This window comes from Mus musculus, chromosome 11, assembly GCF_000001635.26.
Source record: "Mus musculus strain C57BL/6J chromosome 11, GRCm38.p6 C57BL/6J".
Classification (NCBI taxonomy): domain Eukaryota; kingdom Metazoa; phylum Chordata; class Mammalia; order Rodentia; family Muridae; genus Mus; species Mus musculus.
The window spans coordinates 94,741,575-94,761,887 of NC_000077.6; the positions used below are offsets into that span (position 1 = coordinate 94,741,575).

General features: G+C 48.1%; 1 protein-coding gene and 1 pseudogene across 2 annotated transcripts; one reads left to right on the plus strand and one right to left on the minus strand.

Moving 5' to 3' along the window:
* Nucleotides 263-1,440, plus strand: Cdc34b (cell division cycle 34B; annotated as a pseudogene).
* On the minus strand, nucleotides 13,555-19,623 carry Gm11545 (predicted gene 11545). Of its 2 annotated transcripts, NM_001105561.1 has the most exons (5): nucleotides 19,257-19,608; nucleotides 16,701-16,723; nucleotides 16,123-16,221; nucleotides 15,788-15,986; nucleotides 13,562-15,581 (listed from the first exon to the last, which is right to left on the minus strand). In NM_001105561.1, the coding sequence occupies exons 1-5, from the start codon at nucleotides 19,335-19,337 to the stop codon at nucleotides 15,480-15,482; spliced, it is 504 nt and encodes a 167-aa protein (NP_001099031.1). In that variant the 5' UTR covers nucleotides 19,338-19,608; the 3' UTR covers nucleotides 13,562-15,479. The 2 variants fall into 2 exon arrangements, with proteins under 2 accessions (XP_006533072.1, NP_001099031.1); XM_006533009.2 differs by lacking the exon at nucleotides 16,123-16,221 and having other exon boundaries at nucleotides 13,555-15,581; nucleotides 19,257-19,623.
* Nucleotides 19,624-20,313: the final 690 nt, after the last annotated feature.

The window sequence follows — 20,313 nt, forward strand, 5'->3', positions numbered from 1 at the left end:
GGCTGGACAGCTGAGATGTCTCAGCCAGATGCCATGTTTGTGCACAAGTGAATCCAAAACAGAGAGCAAGCCCTTACCCAGGAAAGGGTCCAAATGAGAGACCAACATCCCTACAAACTCTGGAAAAACTAACTTTATCAAGATCCGGCCTGCTGGGGGAGGCTAAAAGTACTTGCTAATTATTACAGATACCTTTTCCAGGTGGGTAGAAATGTTCTCCACCTGGACTGAAACTGCTCAAATAGTAGCTAAAAAGCTCTATCGCCAGAGCGAGTGAAGCCTTCAGGGTCTCCGGGCGGCGCAGAGAAGGAAGGCAGCGGCTCTCCCCCTGCAGGCGCGCGACCCGGTCCGTCCTGCGAGCTCGCGCTGGTTCCGCGGCCTGGGCCGCCGCCACCACCGCCATGGCCGGACCGCTGGTGCCCAGCTCACAGAAGGTGCTGCTACTGGAACTGAAGGGGCTGCAGGAGGAGCCGGTGGAGGGCTTCCGGGTGACGCTGGTGGACGAGGGTGACCTGTACAACTGGGAGGTGGCCATCTTCGGGCCCCCCAACACCTACTATGAGGGTGGCTACTTCAAGGCTCACCTCAAGTTCCCCATCGACTACCCGTATTCCCCACCAACCTTCTGGTTCCTCACCAAGATGTGGCACCCAAACATCCATGAGACAGGGTTCGTGTGCATCTCCATTCTCCATCCCCCAGATGACAACCCACAGGGTGGGGAGCTGCCCTCAGAGCGGTGGAACCCCACACAGAATGTCAGAACCATCCTCCTGAGTGTAATCTCGCTGCTGAATGAGCCCAACACCTCCTCTCCTGCCAACGTGGACGCCTCGGTGATGTACAGAAAATGGAAGGAGAGCAAGGGGAAGGACCACGAGTACACGGACATCATCCGGAAGCAGGTCCTGGGGACCAAGGTGGACGCAGAGCGCGATGGCGTGAAGGTGCCCACTACGCTGGCCGAGTACTGCGTGAAGACCAAGGCGCCGGCGCCGGATGAGGGCTCGGACCTCTTCGACTACTACGTGGACGGCGAAGTGGAGGAGGCCGACAGCTGCTTTGGGGATGAAGAGGATGACTTTGGCCCGAAGAGTCCTGACCCACGTCCCTGAAATAAACTTACAAATTTTACCTCAGCAGGACCCGTGTGGGCCTCAGGCGACAGACTACCTCACCGAGGTTCCATGTGGGCTCCTATCCTATAATCCTTAGGTCCTCTTACCCCGTATTCCCCATGGGGTTTCCTCGGCTTTGGAGAAGAGCTGTGGTGCAGGGCAGACACCCCACTCAGCTTTCAGATGATGACAAGCCTGGGAGGCTGGGGACCGACTGCCTGGTGGGGAGACAGAGACTCCAGCCCAGCCCAAGGGAGGGCCAGCACCAGAGTCTCCTCTCTGCTTTTAGTGTGTGTGAAATAAAATAAAATAGCTTTCTGAGGGGGGGGGGGAAGCTCTTCTAGGACTTTTAGTCCCTTGATTTAGCCTCCTCCGCAGCAATGGGGGTCCAACATTAACCTGAATTTCATAGCCAACCCTTTTCAATTAATAGCTGAAGCTTTAGGCATAGATTAAAAGCTTCATTGTGCATATAGATCTCAGAGTTATGGCCAGGTAAAAGGAACATACAGAACATAGCAGACTCTCATTAGCGTCTACCAAAGGACGGATATGTGCCCTTCCTTTGCTTTGCTTTGGTCTGCATCCCATACAGAGGGGGATTTATCTCCTATGAGATTATGTTTGGAAAACCTTCCTAACTGCTTCCGAGGCTCAGCAAGTCATGCTGGCAGAACTCCCCTGCTAGCGTGACTACAGACCAGCAACCCAGATTCCACCCTGCCCTTTGCTCGCTGATGCCCACTTTAAGTGTCTGCTTGTATGGGGAAAAGGGAAGCTATATGAATTTACCTGCTCAGATAGGAATATGGAGTTGACAATTCTATATATGCCCTGTGGCTGGACCCCTTGGTTGCCAAAAACTAGGAAGCTCTCATTGCAAAACATGGGACTTCCTAAAAAACTGAGGTTTCCAAACAAACAAAAAAAGATGTTGGCATTTGGAAAACAGGAACAACCTGGGGAATCAGACTCTATGTCGCAGGAAGGGTTCCTGGGGTTAGAGTTAATCACTCCCAGGCAGAAATCAGCCAGGATTGCTGGTCATGCTTACACACCTGTTCACTTATACTACACAGGGATAGGAACTAACCAGACTGTCAGACCACTGACTAAACTCACTGTGACTGTGGGCAGCCCAAATTAATGTTAGAGGACTTATAAGGAGCTAAAACTTGTCTACTATCCAAAACCTTTAACCTAGGTACTTGCTCTTATTCTGATACCCCTATTCTGCCTTATGGGTTAGCTCGTATAGATAAGGACAATATTACTGGGCCTCTGAGACTACTTTGTGGGTATATACTAATGGTTTGACTTAATATGCCTCTTCTGAGGCTTTTCAAACTAAGAAGAAAGGTTGATCAGGACCTAAAGGTATTAAAAGTTTTAGTTTCTGAATTAAAACAACAGATTCACATGTAGAAATGGACCTACAAAGTTGGAGAGGCTTAGACTTCTCAGGGATAAAGGGGGGGATGTACGGTGGCTCACAGCCGTCTGTAACTCCAGTTCCAGAGGATCTGGCACCTGCATAGAGAGACATGCAGGTGTTAAGAGTGTATGGCTTTGTGAGAAACTTGTTTCTATGCTAATTGATCAAGAGCAACTACAGACAATCTTGCCACGGTTGGGGAAATAATTGTACTAGTTTATATTCTCTTGAACTACAGCTGTCTGGTGTCTGCTTGCTGAAAAGACAGGACAGTAGCTGCTGGTTCATGCCTGGTGTCTGCCTGCCTAGAGGACTGGTCCGCAGCTGCTGAATTGTATTTGGTGTTTGCTGCAGGACTTGAAAGATCCTGACAGAATGTAAAAGGACACAGAAGCCCTGAAATTGGCAAGATAGATGTCAGTGTTAGCAGAACTAGCTTCACTGATTTAGAAAAATAGAGGTGCACAATGCTCTGGCCACTCCTTGAACCTGTGTGTCTGCCAATGTTTTGACCGTTCCTTGACCCATGTATGTGCCCACTGATGAAGCCCATTGCCAGGTGTTTGTGATACTGGTTGCTGAGAAAGAGTCAGAAAATCTCCCTAGCAACCACAGCCCGGCCAATCCTGAGTTGCTACACCTGCACCAGACTCTTTCCTTGTACCCCTCCCATACCCATTTCTTGAGAATAGACATTGTTTAGATCTTGAAATCCCCTACTACCCCCTTCTCCTTTCTCCCCTGAGGGCCTATAAAAACTGGGACCTCTTTCCCCTCGAGGTCGACTCCTCTACCCCTGCGTGGGATATGAGTCGTCCCCAGAGCTCTGGCTTTCCCCAGATAAAGCCTCATGTGGTTTGCATCAAGCTCATTCTATCGTGAGTTCTTGGGTGTCCACTATTGTCCTGAGACCTGAGCAAGGGGCTCCTCTCAGAGTTTTTCAGACTGAACTGCTGCCCAAGAAGGCCAAGGTCACCCCTGAAAATCTATTGCTGAACAGGTCCACTTCCTCCATATCCTAATAACTTTTCTCTCCCACTACCTCTGCTGGGTGGTAGACTAGAGGAGAGGTTGCAAAAGATTTCTGCTTACATCACTGGGAAATTTATAACTTGAATCTAGCCTACAGTCTCTGAACTCAGCCATAGGGAGGTCAGGGCTTCCTCAACATTTACTGCTTCCACTGGAAAGTGAAGGCATTTGTCTACTTGACTAGTGTGAGCTCTTTGGGTTGCAAGTGTCAATAATCAACTCAAACAAGCTGAAGCGACTTGGGAGTGAGTTATTCTGGTTGCCAAAGAAAAGCAGAACAGTTCGGCTATGTGTTGCACCCACCTCGGCTGGCAAGGAAGACACAACATGGTCAGATTCTTCTTAACAGCCTTTATTGCAGGAACGCCTCCATGCTGCTACGGGGGACCCCGGGCACTCAGGGAGCACTGCTTATATGCACCCCAGCACAGGAGAAGGCTCCGTGGCCCCCCTGGGATTGGTCAGTCTGCCTGCACCTAGTTTGCATGCACCCGCTTGGGTGGGATTGGCGCCAGATTCTGGCTAGCGCCTGCGCAGGGGTGTTGTTTACCACAAAGGCACACCGGAAGCCGGCGCCATCTTAGAGTTGGCTTCCTACAGCTATGTTAGACAGTTAGGTCCCAGGAACAATCTAAAGGATGGAAGAATGCCATAGAATTTTCTCTCTCCTACGTTCATTTGCCTCTGAAAACTGTCTGCACTCCTTCTCATTCAACCAGGCTAACAACATGGCTGCCTCTAGCTCTAGATTCTCCATCTGATGGATTATCTACCTGAGGCACTCTGGAGACTGATCGTTCTCAGGCCCTGAGCTGTCAGTCTAAAGGGGACTCAGAGAGGTTCATAAGTAGCTCAGGCCGGGCAATGGTGGCGCTTGCCTTTAATCCCAGCACTTGGGAGGCAGAGGCAGGGGGATTTCTGAGTTTGAGGCCAGCCTGATCTACAAAGTGAGTTGCAGGACAGCCAGGCTACACGGAGAAACCCTGTCTCGAAAAACAAACAAACAAAAAATGTAGCTCAGGTTGGACCATTGCCAACTCTGAGCCCTGCAATGGTTTCTGCCATTGGTCATCCTAGTGATGTAATGAGGCTGGAGACACAGAGGAGGCCAAAGAAGACCGTGTGCTCTTAAAGCAACTCCAGACTGACTTGTCAAGGGGAGTTCTACTGGGGCTCTGTCCAGTCTCTGAAGTGGAAACTTAAGGGTTCTGCAGAGAGTCAGTTGTGTCGGATGGTGTTTTGCTGGAGCAAACACATGAAGAAGTGTTTTTCTGAACTGGACACAGGGGATAGGCTAAGGCAGACTCGTGAAGGAACGTTTCACTGAAGCAGACCCAGGAGAGAGAATGTTCTGATAAAACAAGCGTGAAAGGACACGTGATGAAGGACTCTTTGCTAACATCATGCATGTATTGGTCTGCCTTACATTGCATAGTTGAGGTCCATTTGTTGGGACTCCGAGGACTCAGGCAGATTGGATGCGTGTGCTAAGGTAACACCCATACTGAGGCAAGGCACATGGAGGATGTGTGCCATTTGGAGGGTATAAACAGGATGGATGGAGTGATAGAGACAGAGCTCGGCTTGCAGATACAGCTAGCTGTGCAATGCTTGTGGGCCTCCAGTCTTCACTGTTCTTCGATTTCCTGGGGCAGGCACAGCTAAAAACGTCTCGTGTTCCTGCTGGTTCCTGCTGCTGACTTGAAGCCTAGGTGTCTCTGCTAGGTCACGTCACTGACGTTGCTAACCTGACTCTACCAAACTGGACTACTGGTGTATCTGTGAAGTGTTTGCAAATGGGTCAAACTGCCGCTGCCTGCTAGCCTGTGGACCGAACTGCCTATTTCCAGACAGCACAGAGAGAAGCTGCTCCAGAGAACCTGTCCAAACAGGTCCAGTTCACCCTCATCCTTTCTTTCCCACTACCTCTGGTGGGTGGTGGGCTACAAGGGAGGATAAAGAGTTCAAGAACCGTCATTGAAAATAGGATTTGGAAAAAATTAAAGTTACGAGTCTCCAAGGGAAGTTTTCTGTGAAGATGGCAGGAAACCAATCACATTTGGATTCAAGCATTCATCCAGGCCAGCGAACACACCTGAGTTCCCTCAAATGCGTAAAATTCAAATATAATCCCAGTTGAGCAAATAGAACGCGCCTGTGATCCCAGCTTTCAGTAAAGGCAGAAGAATCACATGAGAGCACAGACCCCAACACGGGGCAACACTGGGAGAGCACAGACCCCAACACGGGGCAACACTGGGAGAGCACAGACCCCAACACGGGGCAACACTGGGAGAGCTCAGACCCCAACACGGGGCAACACTGGGAGAGCTCAGACCCCAACACGGGGCAACACTGGGAGAGCACAGACCCCAACACGGGGCAACACTGGGAGAGCTCAGACCCCAACACGGGGCAACACTGGGAGAGCACAGACCCCAACACGGGGCAACACTGGGAGAGCTCAGCTTAAAGAAGAGGCACTGTGAGGCTAGGAGGATCGATCAGTCCATAAGAGCATGTCTTCAAGTATGCGGACCTGGCTCAGGCCTCAGACATAGAAAAAAGCCAGGCAGAGCAGCACATACTGATAATCCCTGAACTTCTGGAGTTTGTTGGCCAGCCTTCCTAATCCCTTGCCCACGCTCCAGACCAGGGAGATACACTGTCTCAGAAGAATGGGCAGGGCCTGAACTTTCCCTGTGACTCTCTCTCTCTCTCTCTCTCTCTCTCTCTCTCTCTGTGTGTGTGTGTGAGAGAGAGAGGGAGAGAGAGAGAGAGAATGGGGAATATGCAAATCCCTGTGATCTCAGACCTCAGGAGACTAAGACAAGAGGACAATGAGTTTAAGGCCAGCCTAGGCTACATAGTGGGACTGTGTGTGTGTGTGTTCCATCCCCACAGTGGTGCAGTGCCACCATTTCAGAGGTTGAAGTCTTTCCTCCTTCAATTATCTTGGGTGTGAGCAGGAGCCAGGTACCCAGTCCTGAGGGTGAGTATATCACCATTATCTTACATTCAGCTCTGCAGTGAAAAGTCTGCTAATTCTTTCTGTGACACCGAAATTCCTACAGTTTAAATAAAGCTCCTTCCTGGCCAGGAGGAACAAGATCTGCATTCACTCAAATGGCTTTTGCCAGCATGAAAAGCTCTTGTGCCCAGTGGCAGAAAACTGAGAGGGCTGGAAAGATGGCTCAGCGGTTATGAGCACTGAATGTTTTTACAGAGGACCAGGGTTCAGTTCTCAACATTGACTTGACAGTTCCAGATCATCTCTAACACTAGTTCCAGGGGATCCAGATCTTCTTCGGGCCTCCCTGGGCACCAGGCATGTGATGCACAGACATGAGCAGTCAGAACACCCATACACAGAAATAGTAATTGTAAGTGGTGGCACACGCCTTTAATCCCAGCACTTGGGAGGCAGAGGCAGGCGGATTTCTGAGTTCAAGGCCAGCCTGGTCTACAGAGTGAATTCCAGGACAGTCAGGGCTACACAGAGAAACCCTGTCTTGAAAAACCAAAGAAAAGAAAAGAAAAGAAAAGAAAAGAAAAGAAAAGAAAAGAAGAGAAGAGAAGAGAAGAGAAAAGAAATAGTAATTGTTACAATGGTAACAAAGCATTTCGTAAAACTATTAATATTTAAAGTCACTATAGTTATAGGAAGTCACAAGACAGAATAACAAACCAGCAGGTGACAGGACACACCCTTCACATTCCTGTAATTCTACTATTCAGTCTGATAGGGCAAGATAGAGAATTCAAATTAAGCACCTGGACCTTGAGTAATCAGGGCCTGGCAGAGATCGATTAGGGGACAGTGCTTCCCACACAACTGTGGGGACTGAGTTGGGATTCCCAGAACCCATGTACCAAGCTGATCGTGGTCACATAAATTTCTTATTAAGCAAGTGTGAGTGGATGGATCCCAGAGACTCCCTGTCCAACCAGCTTATCCGAAATGGTGAACTCTGGGCTCAATAAGATGCCCAGTTTAAAAAATAAGTAAGTAAACAAATAAATGTAGGTAGATAGAAGATACTAGGGCATCTCCACAGCCCTCTGACCTCCACATGGAAGCTTGAGTGGACACACACATGCATAGCACACACGTGCACTGTCCCAGCTTCACTGCTGTGATCATTATCCTGACAGAAGCCCCTTGGAGGACAGAGGAGTTGATCCTGCAGGGAGGTCACAGTAGCAGGGGCTCTGCAGCAGCCGCTCCCATTCCCAGCCAACAGCACAGAGAAAGGATTGCAGGTACAGAACAGAAGGTTCACAGACTCGCTGCTCAGTCCATGGGGCTGGGTGCCTGAGCATCCCCATCTGGTTCCTGGAGCTGCTGGCCTTTAGTCAACTTTTGAAGCCAGTCTGATGTGAACAATCCTCTTTGAGGCTCTGCCCTGTGATTCCAGGCTATATCAAGTTGACTAAACTAACAAAAAAAATTATATACACAACAACTATAAATACAGCATACACACATACACACATACATACATACAACATACATACATATAGATACAAAAATACACATGTATACACACATAGTTCCAAGCTCCTATTTGCCCAGCTCCTCCCACAGGATACACTCATTTGTGGTGACTGATGCTTACATGTTGTGTAGAATACCAACATCAGGAAACTACATTATAATTCTTCTTTATTTTCTGTCACAGATCTTTCCCTACACACGTCCTTTCTCTTTTTGTATTTGTGTGAGCTGTGTTTGTTTGTTCCTTTGTTTGAGGAAGGGTCTCACTACCTAGTCCTGACCGGCCTGGAACCTATTATGTAGTCATATTGAAAGATCCTGACAGAATGTAAAAGGACACAGAAGCCCTGAAATTGGCAAGATAGATGTCAGTGTTAGCAGAACTAGCTTCACTGATTTAGAAAAATAGAGGTGCACAATGCTCTGGCCACTCCTTGAACTTGTGTGTCTGCCAATGTTTTGACCATTCCTTGACCCATGTGTGTGCCCACTGATGAAGCCCATTGCCAGGTGTTTGTGATATTGATTGCTGAGAAAGAGTCAGAAAATCTCCCTAGCAACCACAGTCCGGCCAATCCTGAGTTGTTGCACCTGCACCAGACTCTTTCCTTGTACCCCTCCCATACCCATTTCTTGAGAATAGACATTGTTTAGATCTGGAAATCCCCTACTACCCCCTTCTCCTTTCCCCCCTGAGGGCCTATAAAAACTGGGACCTCTTTCCCCTTGAGGTCAACTCCTCTACCCCTGTGTGGGATATGAGTCGTCCCCAGAGCTCTGGCTTTCCCCGAATAAAGCCTCATGTGGTTTGCAACAAGCTCGGTCTATTGTGAGTTCTTGGGTGCCTGCTATTGTCCTGAGGCCTGAGCGAGGGGCTCCTTTCGGAGTCTTTCAATATCAACAAGGCTGTTCTTGAACTCATGGTAATCCACCTGCCTCCCCTTCCTAATTGCTAGAATTAAATGCATGTACCATCATGCCAGGTTCACATCTGGAAACTTATGTAACCTCTGCAGCAGTTAAAATGGGGGCTACACACACACACACAAACACACACAATGATTCACAGCTGAAGCACTTCCTCAAAGCTCTCTCTGGTACACACCCTGCCCAATAGCACCAACTCCTCCACCTCTTAGTAATGTCTCCATCTCTGTCTCTTGGAGGAGACTGAAGCCCAGTTCTCCCAGTTGTCTAGATAATGAGGCAAGGCCACATTCCACCCATGTTGCTGTGGAATGAGGAGAAGTCAGCATTCCCTAGGGATGAAGGAAAGGAAGACAGGATTTGATGGTCCACTAAGACAGAAAAGCACTGTATTACAGAAGGATAAAGTGGTTTCCTCTCATGGCTGACTCCTCGGCTCTTCAGCTCAGGTGAGTCAGGGATTTTCAGTGTGAGCTGAGTGCTTTGGCCTTTTCCAGATTTCCTTGAATGGGGAATGTTCCCACCAGCCCTTTATAGGAGTCAGAGTTCTCTAGAGGAACAGAAATGATATAATGATTCTGTATGTATATATATATATATATACACACACACACACACAGACACACACACATAAAAGGGATTTATTGGAATGGCTTCCAGGCTGGAGTTCAGCTAAGCTAACAATGGCTGTCTACCAATGGGGAGTCCAAGAATCTAGTTGTCAGTCAGTCCACAAGGCTGGATGTCTCCACTGGTCTTCAGTATGCATGAAAATCCTGAAGAAGTAAAATCTAATGCCAGTCTTCCTTTCTCATGGGATCTCTGTTAAGGATGGGTCTTACTGCCTCAATTGATTTAAGAAAAAAATTCCTCACAGGTGTACCTAGCCAGTTGGATTTTAATCAATTTCAGATGTAGTTAAGTTGACAACTAAGAACAGCCATCATACCATGGGGATGGCATGAGGTGGGGTGGAAATGCACTTTGAGACGTGCTGTTTTGGCTGTTCCTTAGAAGGTTTACTTATTTTTATTTTATGTGAATATTATGTATTGCCCACATGTGCATGTGAGCATTGTATGCCGTATGCCTTGAGATTGGTGCAGGAAATCAAACTGAAGACCAGGGGAAGAACAGCAGATGCTCTTAACCACTGAGCCATCTCTCTAGGCAGCTAAAGTTTTTTTTTTTTTTTCCTGTTCAGGAATATCTGGGTGTTTGTCCTCTCTCTGCCTCTTCCACCTCCTCCTCCTCTGCATCACCTCCCCCTCTTCTACTTCTTCACAACTATTTATTTATTGTATCTACAGGAGTACGTTGCCACTGTCTCAGACACACCAATAGAGAGCATTGGATCTCATTACAGATAGCTGTGAACCACCATGTGTTTGCTTGAAATTGAACTCAGGACTTCTAGAAGAGCAATCAGTGCTCTTAACCACTGAGCCATCTCTCCAGCCTCATTTTCTTACTTCTTTAGCTCCCTAAATTGCTCCCTGGAAACTGAGGATGAGACCTTATTTCTGATAAGTTATTGGTTATGTGACACTGTTCTTGGGGATACATGAACAAACTTCTACTTTTCTCAGACAGAGACTCAAAATAAGGACACCATCAAAGACCAACTTGGTGAGCCAGTCAGTTTTATTGTGGTTACTTACAGAGGTATGGGTGAGAGATGATTTATAGGAGGAGAAATGTCTCAAAGACAGCTGCATTACCAAAAGTCCACCCCAACATTGTAACAGCTTACAGAGCCCAGAAACCTGTAGCCCAGTGCACATCATGTGTACAGCTCAACTGGTTAGAGTGTCTCTGTTAGAGAGCTCAGCTGCTAGACTAAGCCTCTTTAGGTAACTTTGCTGTCTGAAAGCAACTTTCAGTTGTCCTATTTATGTATGCTTAAGGAGGAAGAGACCAAAGAATCTTGTCTGTTTCAGTTGTTTACTTCTCTCCATAGAAATTTCTCTATCTTAAAGAGCTTCCAAGCTAAGGTTTAACTTGAAGGAAATTGCCACACAACACAGTCCTAGTACTAAGTAATTACTGTAAGGATCTGGTTGGGGTTGAGTCCTCAGTGCAGAAAGACTGTCCTTTTTTTTTTTTTTTTTTTGGTTTTTCGAGACAGGGTTTCTCTGTGTAGCCCTGGCTGTCCTGGAACTCACTCTGTAGACCAGGCTGGCCTCGAACTCAAAAATCCTCCTGCCTCTGCCTCTCTTGAGTGCTGGAATTAAAGGCGTGTGCTGCCACCGCCCCGCAAGAATGTCCTTATCAGACAGATTTTGCAAAGTCTAGGGTAGAGGTTTGAGAACAGTTCCCAGTTCAGGGACACCAAGGATTGCTGGCCACCACTCCCAGAGCCTCTGAAAGGAGCAACCTGGCCCAATATCTTCATGTCACACCTCTGGTGCTCAGAACTGAGAAAGAACTCCCTTTGATAAGGATTCTGGAGTTCAGAGGCCAGTCTCCTCCAGGTCTTTGCAAACACTGCCCAGGGACCCTTGCTCTTTGCATGTGACATTCTACTTCTCTTCTACAATTAGCTTAATGTTACTTCCTCAAAGAGAACAGACCTGGCCTCCTTCCCTAAGCAGTCTCAGCCCCACCCCCTCCTGGGGGAGCTCTCAAGGGTCACTTCTTTTGGTTTTGTGTCTCAGTACTCAGCATGCACTAGAAGCCCACTCCATGTTGGGTTGTGTGTGTCTCTCTTGGGGACAGGAATGATGTCTGCCTGAGGTACTTCCTACCCTCCAACTGCCACCGCTCCCCTACAGTGTCTGGTATTTTTGGAGGGTCTCACTGAGAACTGACTAAGGAAAGGAAGGAGGAAGGAAGAATATGAAGAAAGTTCACATGCAGTGAAAGGGAAATGACCTAATAGAGCCTCAGGCTAGCGAGAAACTCCTGACTCAGCAGGAGGAAGGATCTGAGCACCTGTCTGACAAGAATATCAACAGTGATAAGAGCTGGGGCAATGAAGGGGGGAGGGGCTTCTGAGAAGAAAGTCAACACTAGATAAAGACCTTCTCTAGCATTTTACAACCCTGAGACTGCAGGAAACTGATCTGAGGATGATACTTCTCTACCACAAAAGTCCCCTTTCTTTTCTTCCCTAAGAAACCCTCAAGCTTCTTGCACTAATCCACTCTGTCTCGCCCCCTGCAGGGAACCTGCTGCCCTTCATGTTCTGATCCATGACCGTCTGCTTCTAATAAAGGGTGGGGTCCCACCTTTCTTTTATTTCCATGTTGTTTCCACCAATCCCCTCCTCTCACCTGAGGACCAAAATTACAGATGGTAACAGGTGTCTCCAGAGCCATTTCCCCCACAAAACAAGTCTGGCTTCTTTTCTGAGCTGCCCTCTGCTGCTGTGGTCCACAAGAAGACAATCACCAAGGTATGATACCCACCATGGACTGGGCATACCTAGTCCCAACTCTGAACTTCCTTGTGACAGTGTCAGGTCCCTCCTTCGAGGGAGCTTGGGTGCAGAGTGGACACAGTGCATGAACACACAGGACAACACAAAGCAAGGCAATTTTAGAATGGGATGGGGCTCCTCTCTCTGCAGCATCAAAGAGGTCTCAGACAGGGGGAAACTGGAGCCTGGATGATGGAGAAAAGCCCTCTAGGTAGGTCCAGTGATGGGGAGTGAGTCCAAGCTCAGGGAAAGATGAAATCCCCTGAGGCAGGCTCTGGCCAGAGACACTTAAAGTTGAGGAAAAAAGCAAGACTGAGCCGGGAAGGGAGAGACCTCATCTTAAGACTTGTTCTCCACAGGCAGAGGTGTCCTACTTGCATCAAGTTGGGGGAAAGGAAAAACCCTCAAGCAATGCTGAAGCACACAAAAGATAAAGTTTGGGCCAGAGAGATGGTTTAGCATTTGGAACATTGGCCACTCTTGCATAGCACCCAGGATCAAATCCCAGCAACCACAAAATGGCTCTTAACTGTCTGGAGCCCAAGTTCCAGGGGATCCATTGCCCACTCCAGCCTCCTAGGTTCCTGCATGCACATTGGTACACAGATGCACATGCAGGCAAAACACTAATGTAGCTTAAAAATAATATCTTAAACTGGGTAGTGGTGGTGCACACCTTTAATCTCAGCAATTGAGAGTCAGAGGCAGGTGGATCTCTGAGTTTGAAGCCAGTCTGGTCTACAGAGGGAATCTGGGCCACATAGAGAAACACTGTCTTCAGAAGAGGTTTTTTTTTTTTTTTTTTTTTTTTTTTTTTTTTTTTTTTATCTTTTTAAAAATCTTCTCAGTTAACCACCTGCTTACTGCTCCTGGTAGCTCTCACATCCTTCTAGATTTGTTGGGATAACAACTGGGGACTGAGCTCCGGGCTTGCACATGCTAGGCAAATTCTCTACCACTGAGCTATGTTTTCAGCCACCCTCCCCACCTTGGCTTTAATTCTTTGTAACTCGGGCTAGACTCAGATCTGTAATCCTCCTGCCTCAGATTCCTAACTAACTTTGTACTACACCACAGCACCTGGCTCTTCTAGATCTTAATAGACATACAGAGAAACACACACACATTTATAAAAATGTAATGCTTTAGTTTATTTCACAACACTTGTCTTTTCTCCCAATAAGTCAGAAACAATGTAGGTTGGCATGACAGATCCTTCATCCTTATTTGATGGATGTCCAGTGTATGTGCATGTCTGACAGAACAAGATCCCATAGGTCAATGGATGTAGACGATTATATTCCATTCACTCCAGGGCACCAGGAGATGAGCATCTGCATCTCTGTGAGCTTTGGTGTGTGGGTCTCTCTGCAGGCTTCTCTTAGAGGTGACTCTGCACCTGGTGTCATCCTGGACACCCAGAACAGGAGGAATAGAGTGGTAGCTTTATAAATATTGGTGGTATGATGGACAGTGCAAGGTCATCTCTGAAAATGTGACATCTCACTCTCGCCCACAGTAGTGACAATACTGAGTGGGAATAGAATCACTCAGGGGACTGGAGAGATGGCTCAGTGGTTGAGAACACTGGCTGCTTCAGTACCTGGGTTCAATTCCCAGCACCCACATGGCCACTCAAACTATCTGGAACACCAGTTCTAGGGGATCTGACACCCGACAGAACACAGATGCACCTTTTAAATATAATATTTCAGCCACTGAACTTCAGGAAAGCTACTCCCTGCAACCCATGCCACTGAATTAAAAGCCCTCTATCATTTTCAGTGTCAAGTAGGTGACAAGCAGGCTGAGGTGACCTCCTCATATAGGGACAACCCCAGTTCTCAGAGCCCGAATCTAGTTGGAATCCCTGTCCTGCCCTTTTCTGTGGTGGTTCAAGGATGAGTATTCTTGGGGATCCTGAATTTGAAGCCAGCCTGGTCTACAGAGGGAGTCCAGGACAGCCACACCTGCCCTGCCTGCACACCTAAGCAGTGGGTATTGGTAGTGTTGTCTGTCTGAAGGGAAACATTGGCCTTCAGCCCTCTGCAGCAAACACAGTAAACATGGGTAAGGTGCCAAGGCATGGGCACCAGGAATGTCTTCAGTCCATGGATCAGAACAGTCCAGGTTCCAAGGTATCCTTAGTCCCTCAGCCACAGAACAAAACCTTCTTCCTTTCAGGAGTTAACTTTGCATGGGGTTGGGATTTAGAACCTGGAAAGGCTCAGCAGCAGGAGGAGGATAAAGGTGGGGTCTGTCACCTCTCTCCCTCCAGTGCATTCCTAGAGAGGAATGTGGAAGGAAGTGTTCCCTTAGCCTCACTCCAAGGAACTCTAAACAAGTCTTCTCCAGGCTTGCTCCCCATCCTACCTTCTCCAGCAGGCTGTTTTCTGGCTTGTATCACCCTTAGAGTTTCATAATTCATCATGTTCTGGTCTCCCAGGAAAGCAGGTCACGGGACTAGAACAGGATCACTAAAGCTTTCCAGTTCATTTCTTTAGTGCCCCCGAAGGTGAAGGTCTATGCATTCATTCACATCATGGATGCTCCATCCTCCCAGCAGGGGGTCAGTGCAGTCAGTCACCACTGGAAGAAGATGGAAGGGTTTCCTCAGCCTCTGACCTTGTCTCATCCCCACTTAGCAGCCAGCTGTGGAAACTTAGTCCCTCTGTTTTCTGCATTGTTATAGAGGGACAGTGAGGTCCTCTCTGCCCATGCATGGTTGGAAGATGGCTCAGAGTCTGTGCAGTTCAGTCTTCAAACTCTTCCAGGCACAGAAGTGCTGATGTAGGATGGCAGAGTGAGCTGTTCAGTCAAGATTGGCAGTCCATTAGCAATGATCTCTCTACATCCACGACAGGCACCCCAAGTTCTCAAAAAAGTCAACAGCTTTTAGTGTGGACAGGAATTATGGATCAAGTTTAGATATCATGAAAAAAAGGGGAGGGGCAACAGTGTATAAAAACAATAAATTAAAGGCATGATGGGATAGGCAGTCAGTCCAGGGTCCTGGGCTTGATCCAAGAGGTTTGTGTGTAAGGAAGCTCAAAGGGTTGCGTAGGCATGCCCTCTCCTCTGTCCAGAAGTGCCCTCAGGCCTGAGGCTGTAGGGAGGAGGTGGTTCTGTGGGAGTTGGCTTCAGAACAACCTGCAGGGGGACAAGGGATACTGATTTTATTTAGGGTCTGGGTAAATAATGACAAATATTGTTAGCATAGCCTTCCCCATCCATTATCTTCCTCCCTCCCAATTCATTACCCCCCCCACACCCCGATCTATTATTTCAATATGTTGGACATTGGACACCCAGCTATGAAACACATTAGGTATTTGGACCAACACCAAAAGACCCACCTGACTGTAGGCTGGTGGGGGATCCAAGGAGGTGACCCATATGTTCTCCAGGGGAGCAACGGAGGGCAACGATGGAGATGTCTGATGATCTGCTGTTCTGAAGTTATGCTGTAGTTCTCTACAATTGGGACAGAAGCGCCTCACTAGACCGCAGATGCATAAGAGGGGTAGCATGACCAATAGGATGATGACCACGATCCTAGGGAGGTGGGGGATAGTATTGTCAGAAGTGCCCAGGCCATGTTCCCTCGCCATACCTCCATCACCCACCCCCACTGTTTTATGTGGACCCAGCCCTCAGTGAAGATGCCCAGAAGTGGTGACCCTGGGCTTACTTGAAGGGTTCATTTTTAGGATTCCAGCTTTCAGGACCCCAGACCTTTCTTTCTGGGCAGCAGTCCTTGTCACAACATGTGAATCCTTTGGGGCAGTTTCTAGTTAGGAAAAACAGGCATAAGGAGTTACTGATGGCAGCAGAGTGTCAAACCAAAGGGTCCCTCTTCCCTAGACACTTAGACCCTCAGGTTGCCAGGCACCCTTAGTGAGTGTGAACTACAGATCCATCCTGGGTTCGCTGGGAGGAACTGGGGTCTGGACTTGGGACCTGAGTTCAGAGTTCATCAGGGCAGGATGCCATTGTGCCTCAGGCAGAATGGTCCGGATGGTGAACTTACATGGGAGGCAGGAGTGGGACATTGTTCTTTTGACTCCAGCTCCCCACTCCAGCTATGAAAGGTTGGGGATTAGCATCAGTTACAGACCTGAACCCCATGGTTGGGTAAGGTGAGAGGGGCTATGGTTTCAGCAAAAGTGATATGAATTAGGTGTCTGTCCCCTTTTCCAGGGCAGAATCTGAGCACATGCCCGTTCCCCCTGCATTTACTGACAATTATTGACAAAGTCCCATACTTACAAGATGTCACATGTGTTTACAGTCTGTGGAAGAAAAAGACAGAGGTCAGAGCTCAAAGCCTGGGAGTTGGGTCTCAGGTGTTAGAGTGTTTGTCCAGCATGGTGATAAATCAGGTAGGTGTGCAGAGATCAGGGGGTGCTGTCTATCATGACAGAATGCAAGAGGAGGCAGAACTATTCAAGGATACAGAGCCAGTTTGAGGCCAGTTTGGCATCAAGAAACTCTGTCTCAAAGAGAACTGAAGGCAAGTGTCTGCACAGACATTGTTCCAGACAGTGGGCCTCAGATTCTCCCTCCCTCCAACTACCATGTCCAAGGTCAACAACTCCAGCTTTCCTCTGCCTCTCCAAATGCTGGGGTTAAAGGCACAAATTACCAAGAACGCTCCTTCACCCTTTTTGTTTGTTTGTTTGTTTTTGCTTTCATTGAGACAGGCAAGTGTCTCATTGTGTTGCCCTAGTTAGCCTGGAATTCTGAGATCTACACGTCTCTGTCTTCAGACCGTTGGATAAAGATGTAGATCACTATACCTGCCCCCCCCCCCCCCACACACAGTTGGAGACTGGCCTAGGAAGCCTTCTTTAGTGGACCCTTAGCTTCAGAGCCTCCCAGGAAGCAACATAAATCCCCCATTGCCTCTATCCCCATGATTCAGTGTCAGGTAGAGACATCTCTGGGAGTTCACAAAACATACACAGGTCCATTTCATCCTCAGATCCCCGTTGAGAACCCCTGCCCTGCATCCTTCAGTATTTTGAGGCACCCAAGGTCTCCATACAGAATCCCATCCTGTTGATAGCAGTACTGTCTAAGCTCTTAATTAGGACTCTCTTCCCCCAGGTATCAAGGCATTGCCCTCTCTGGCTACTTCACTTAGAACCATTGCCAGGTGTGGTGGTGCATGCCTTTAATCTCAGGAGTCCACAGTTTCTAGGGTAGCAGAACTAGGCCCTCTCTCAACAAGAACAGGAAGCCAGCTTTTGCTTTTCTAAAAGATCCTTACAATAACATTTCTTTTGCTAAGGAAAAGACAATAGGACAGGTGACAGTCACAGCTGGGATCATTCCCTCTCCACACTCACAGTTGCTCTGTTCTTTGGTGAGGATAGATATCATAAGCTAAAAACACAAGGGAACCATGAACTCAGACTCTCTCCCTCCCTCCGTTTCTCTGACTCTCTCTGTGGCTCTCTCTGTCTCCCGCACCCAAAACTTCCAAATACCTGACTCTTGTCTTGGACCATACTTGTTTTTCAAGGATCAGTTTCTCTATGGATCTCTGGCTGTCCTGGAATTGGCTCTGTAGACCAGCTTGGTCTAGAACTCAGATCACCTGCCTCTGCCTCTAGAGTGCTGGGATTAAAGATCTGAGCTGCTAATACCACTGGGCTCCTACAATAACTGCATTTAAGCAGTGGTTAGGCCAGGCATGATGGACACTGCCTTTAATTCCAATGCTGGGGTACCAAAGCATGTCTCTGTTGAATTCAAGGTCAGTATAATCTATATAGTGAGACCCTGTGTCAAAAAAAAAAAAAAAGTTGACAGGTCTGATAAACTGGACCAGGATTTTTCCCCGTCCCATCTTAACCACGTGGTCTGATCAGGATGGTTGGGGGCCTGAGGTTTAATAAACATGGATTGATTAGATCTGATTGGGAGGATTGATAGCGCCTATATTTGTGGCTGCAGAGAGAGGTCAACAAAAGATGCAGAGGTCCCAGACTGGAAGTGTCTTGATCCTGGGTTCCCTCATGCATGGCCTTGGATGGAGAACGACAGGTTCCCAACAGCCAGTGGACATTGTTCTGGGGAGCAGCCTTGGGACGTCACTTATGCCTGCCCGTCATAGCAGATTCTCAGCCAAGATTGTAAATTTAATCTCTGAGTTGAGGCCAGCCACAGAGCTCTAGGATAGCGAGGGCTACAGAAGCCCTGTCTCAAAATACTACAAACTAGCAAAAATACTGTATTAAACAAAGGCGTGTTCTAAGCACCTCTGAGGAAAACCTGTCAACCAAGACAGAGTTTGCACATGAACAAGAGCTCAAATCCTGCCTTGCTGGGATCAAGGCCTGAGGAAACCCCGCCCGGCAGCCAGGACTACTCGGAGATCAAATTCAAACTAACCAGAGAAGTTAGAACTTCCACTTCCCTGATACACAAACAGATAAGTCCCAGGGAGGGACAATAAACTACACCCCAAGGTCACCAGACAAGGAGGAACAGGGAAGGAGAGACACGTAACCCAGACAAGCAAGACCTCAGGTTCCTCAGCCTGACTCAGGGCTTAGTAAGACATGCCAAGATTAAAATGGGGGTCACAGATTCTATTCAGGGCTGTGGTTGGGACCAGTTCCCAGTTAGCAACACAACCCTGCCAAGATGGGGGTCCAGGTTTCCCCTGGGTCTCCCTCTGAGGTCTCTACCCTCACTGTTTCCAAACACAACACAATGGATGTTAAGGGATTTCCTGACAAGTAAAGGCCAGGATTGTGCTCTGAGGCGAGCCTCTACCCCATTGGGACCTCCAAAACTCACAGAAGTCTCGCTTACCTCGTTGGTGCTCACTCGTCGGAGACTGGAAATCAGGACAAAAATCAAGGTGAGCCTGCCCGGGACCCAGGTGTCCAGCATCCTGGCAAGGGGGCCACAGAGCTTCAGAGTGTAAGGACAGAGTGACAAGGCAGGACCTTTCCCACTTCTCTCCACCTATGGGGCCCAGCCTCAAGATAGGGGTGGAGTTAACATGGAGAAGTTGGGCGGGACCAGGGCGTCAAGCAGAACAGGACCTCAGGGAAGAGAAGTGGAGAGGAGCTGGCCTTGCTTGAGTTTGAGGAACTGGGAGGTGGGAGGTTAGAAGAGGTTGACTTGCCAGCCTTGTAAGTTGGACTGAGCAAAGCATTCTGGAAGTCTCTCTGCTGGGCTGTGCTTAAATAGTCGTTAGAGGAGGGTGTGGTTAAACAACCATTAATCCACCTGGGAGGAGGCAAATCTCTGTGAGTTCAAAGCTAGTATGATGTAATTAGTGAGATCCCAGCCAGGGAGCAGCCTGGATTAAAAAAAAAAAAAAGCCAGGTGGTAGCATCACAAGTCTTTAAATCTAAGCACTCAGGAGACAGAGACAGGTGGACCACTGAGGCTAGCCTGGTCTACCTACCAAGAGTTCCAGGATAGCCAAGACTACACAGAGAAACTCTATGGGGACCGGGGGTGCTGAAGAGTCTGGGAAGTTGACTCAGAGGTTAACAGCCGTTCCTTGGACCTGGATTCAGTTTCCAGCATCTGTATACAAGATGACTCACAAGCATGGGAAACTCTTACTTCTAGATGATACTCTCTTCTGAACTCTGATGGCATCAGGCATACGCATGGTAGACATACATTTATGCAAGAAATACTCATACACATAAAAAGGAAATAAATAAACCCTAAACAAAGCCATACCCAAAAAACCAGTAAGGCCAGCCAGGTGATTTGGTGGGGAAATGTGCTATCCACCAAGTCTGAAACCTGACTTCTTGTTTTGTTTTGTTTTTGGGACAGAGTCTCTCTACATAGTCCTGGAACTCACTACATAGAGCAGGCTATCCTGGAACTCACAGAGATCCCC

Bases quoted from the DNA above. Each gene is read 5' to 3' on its own strand.
- Gm11545 (NM_001105561.1), bottom strand. From the start codon at position 19,337: ATGCTGGACACCTGGGTCCCGGGCAGGCTCACCTTGATTTTTGTCCTG. The intron at 16,222-16,700 runs GTAAGTATGGGA...TTTCCTAACTAG, and splicing joins GTAAACACATGTGACATCTT to AAACTGCCCCAAAGGATTCA. The intron at 15,582-15,787 runs GTGGGTCTTTTG...GTCCCCCTGCAG, and splicing joins CCCCACCAGCCTACAGTCAG to GTTGTTCTGAAGCCAACTCC.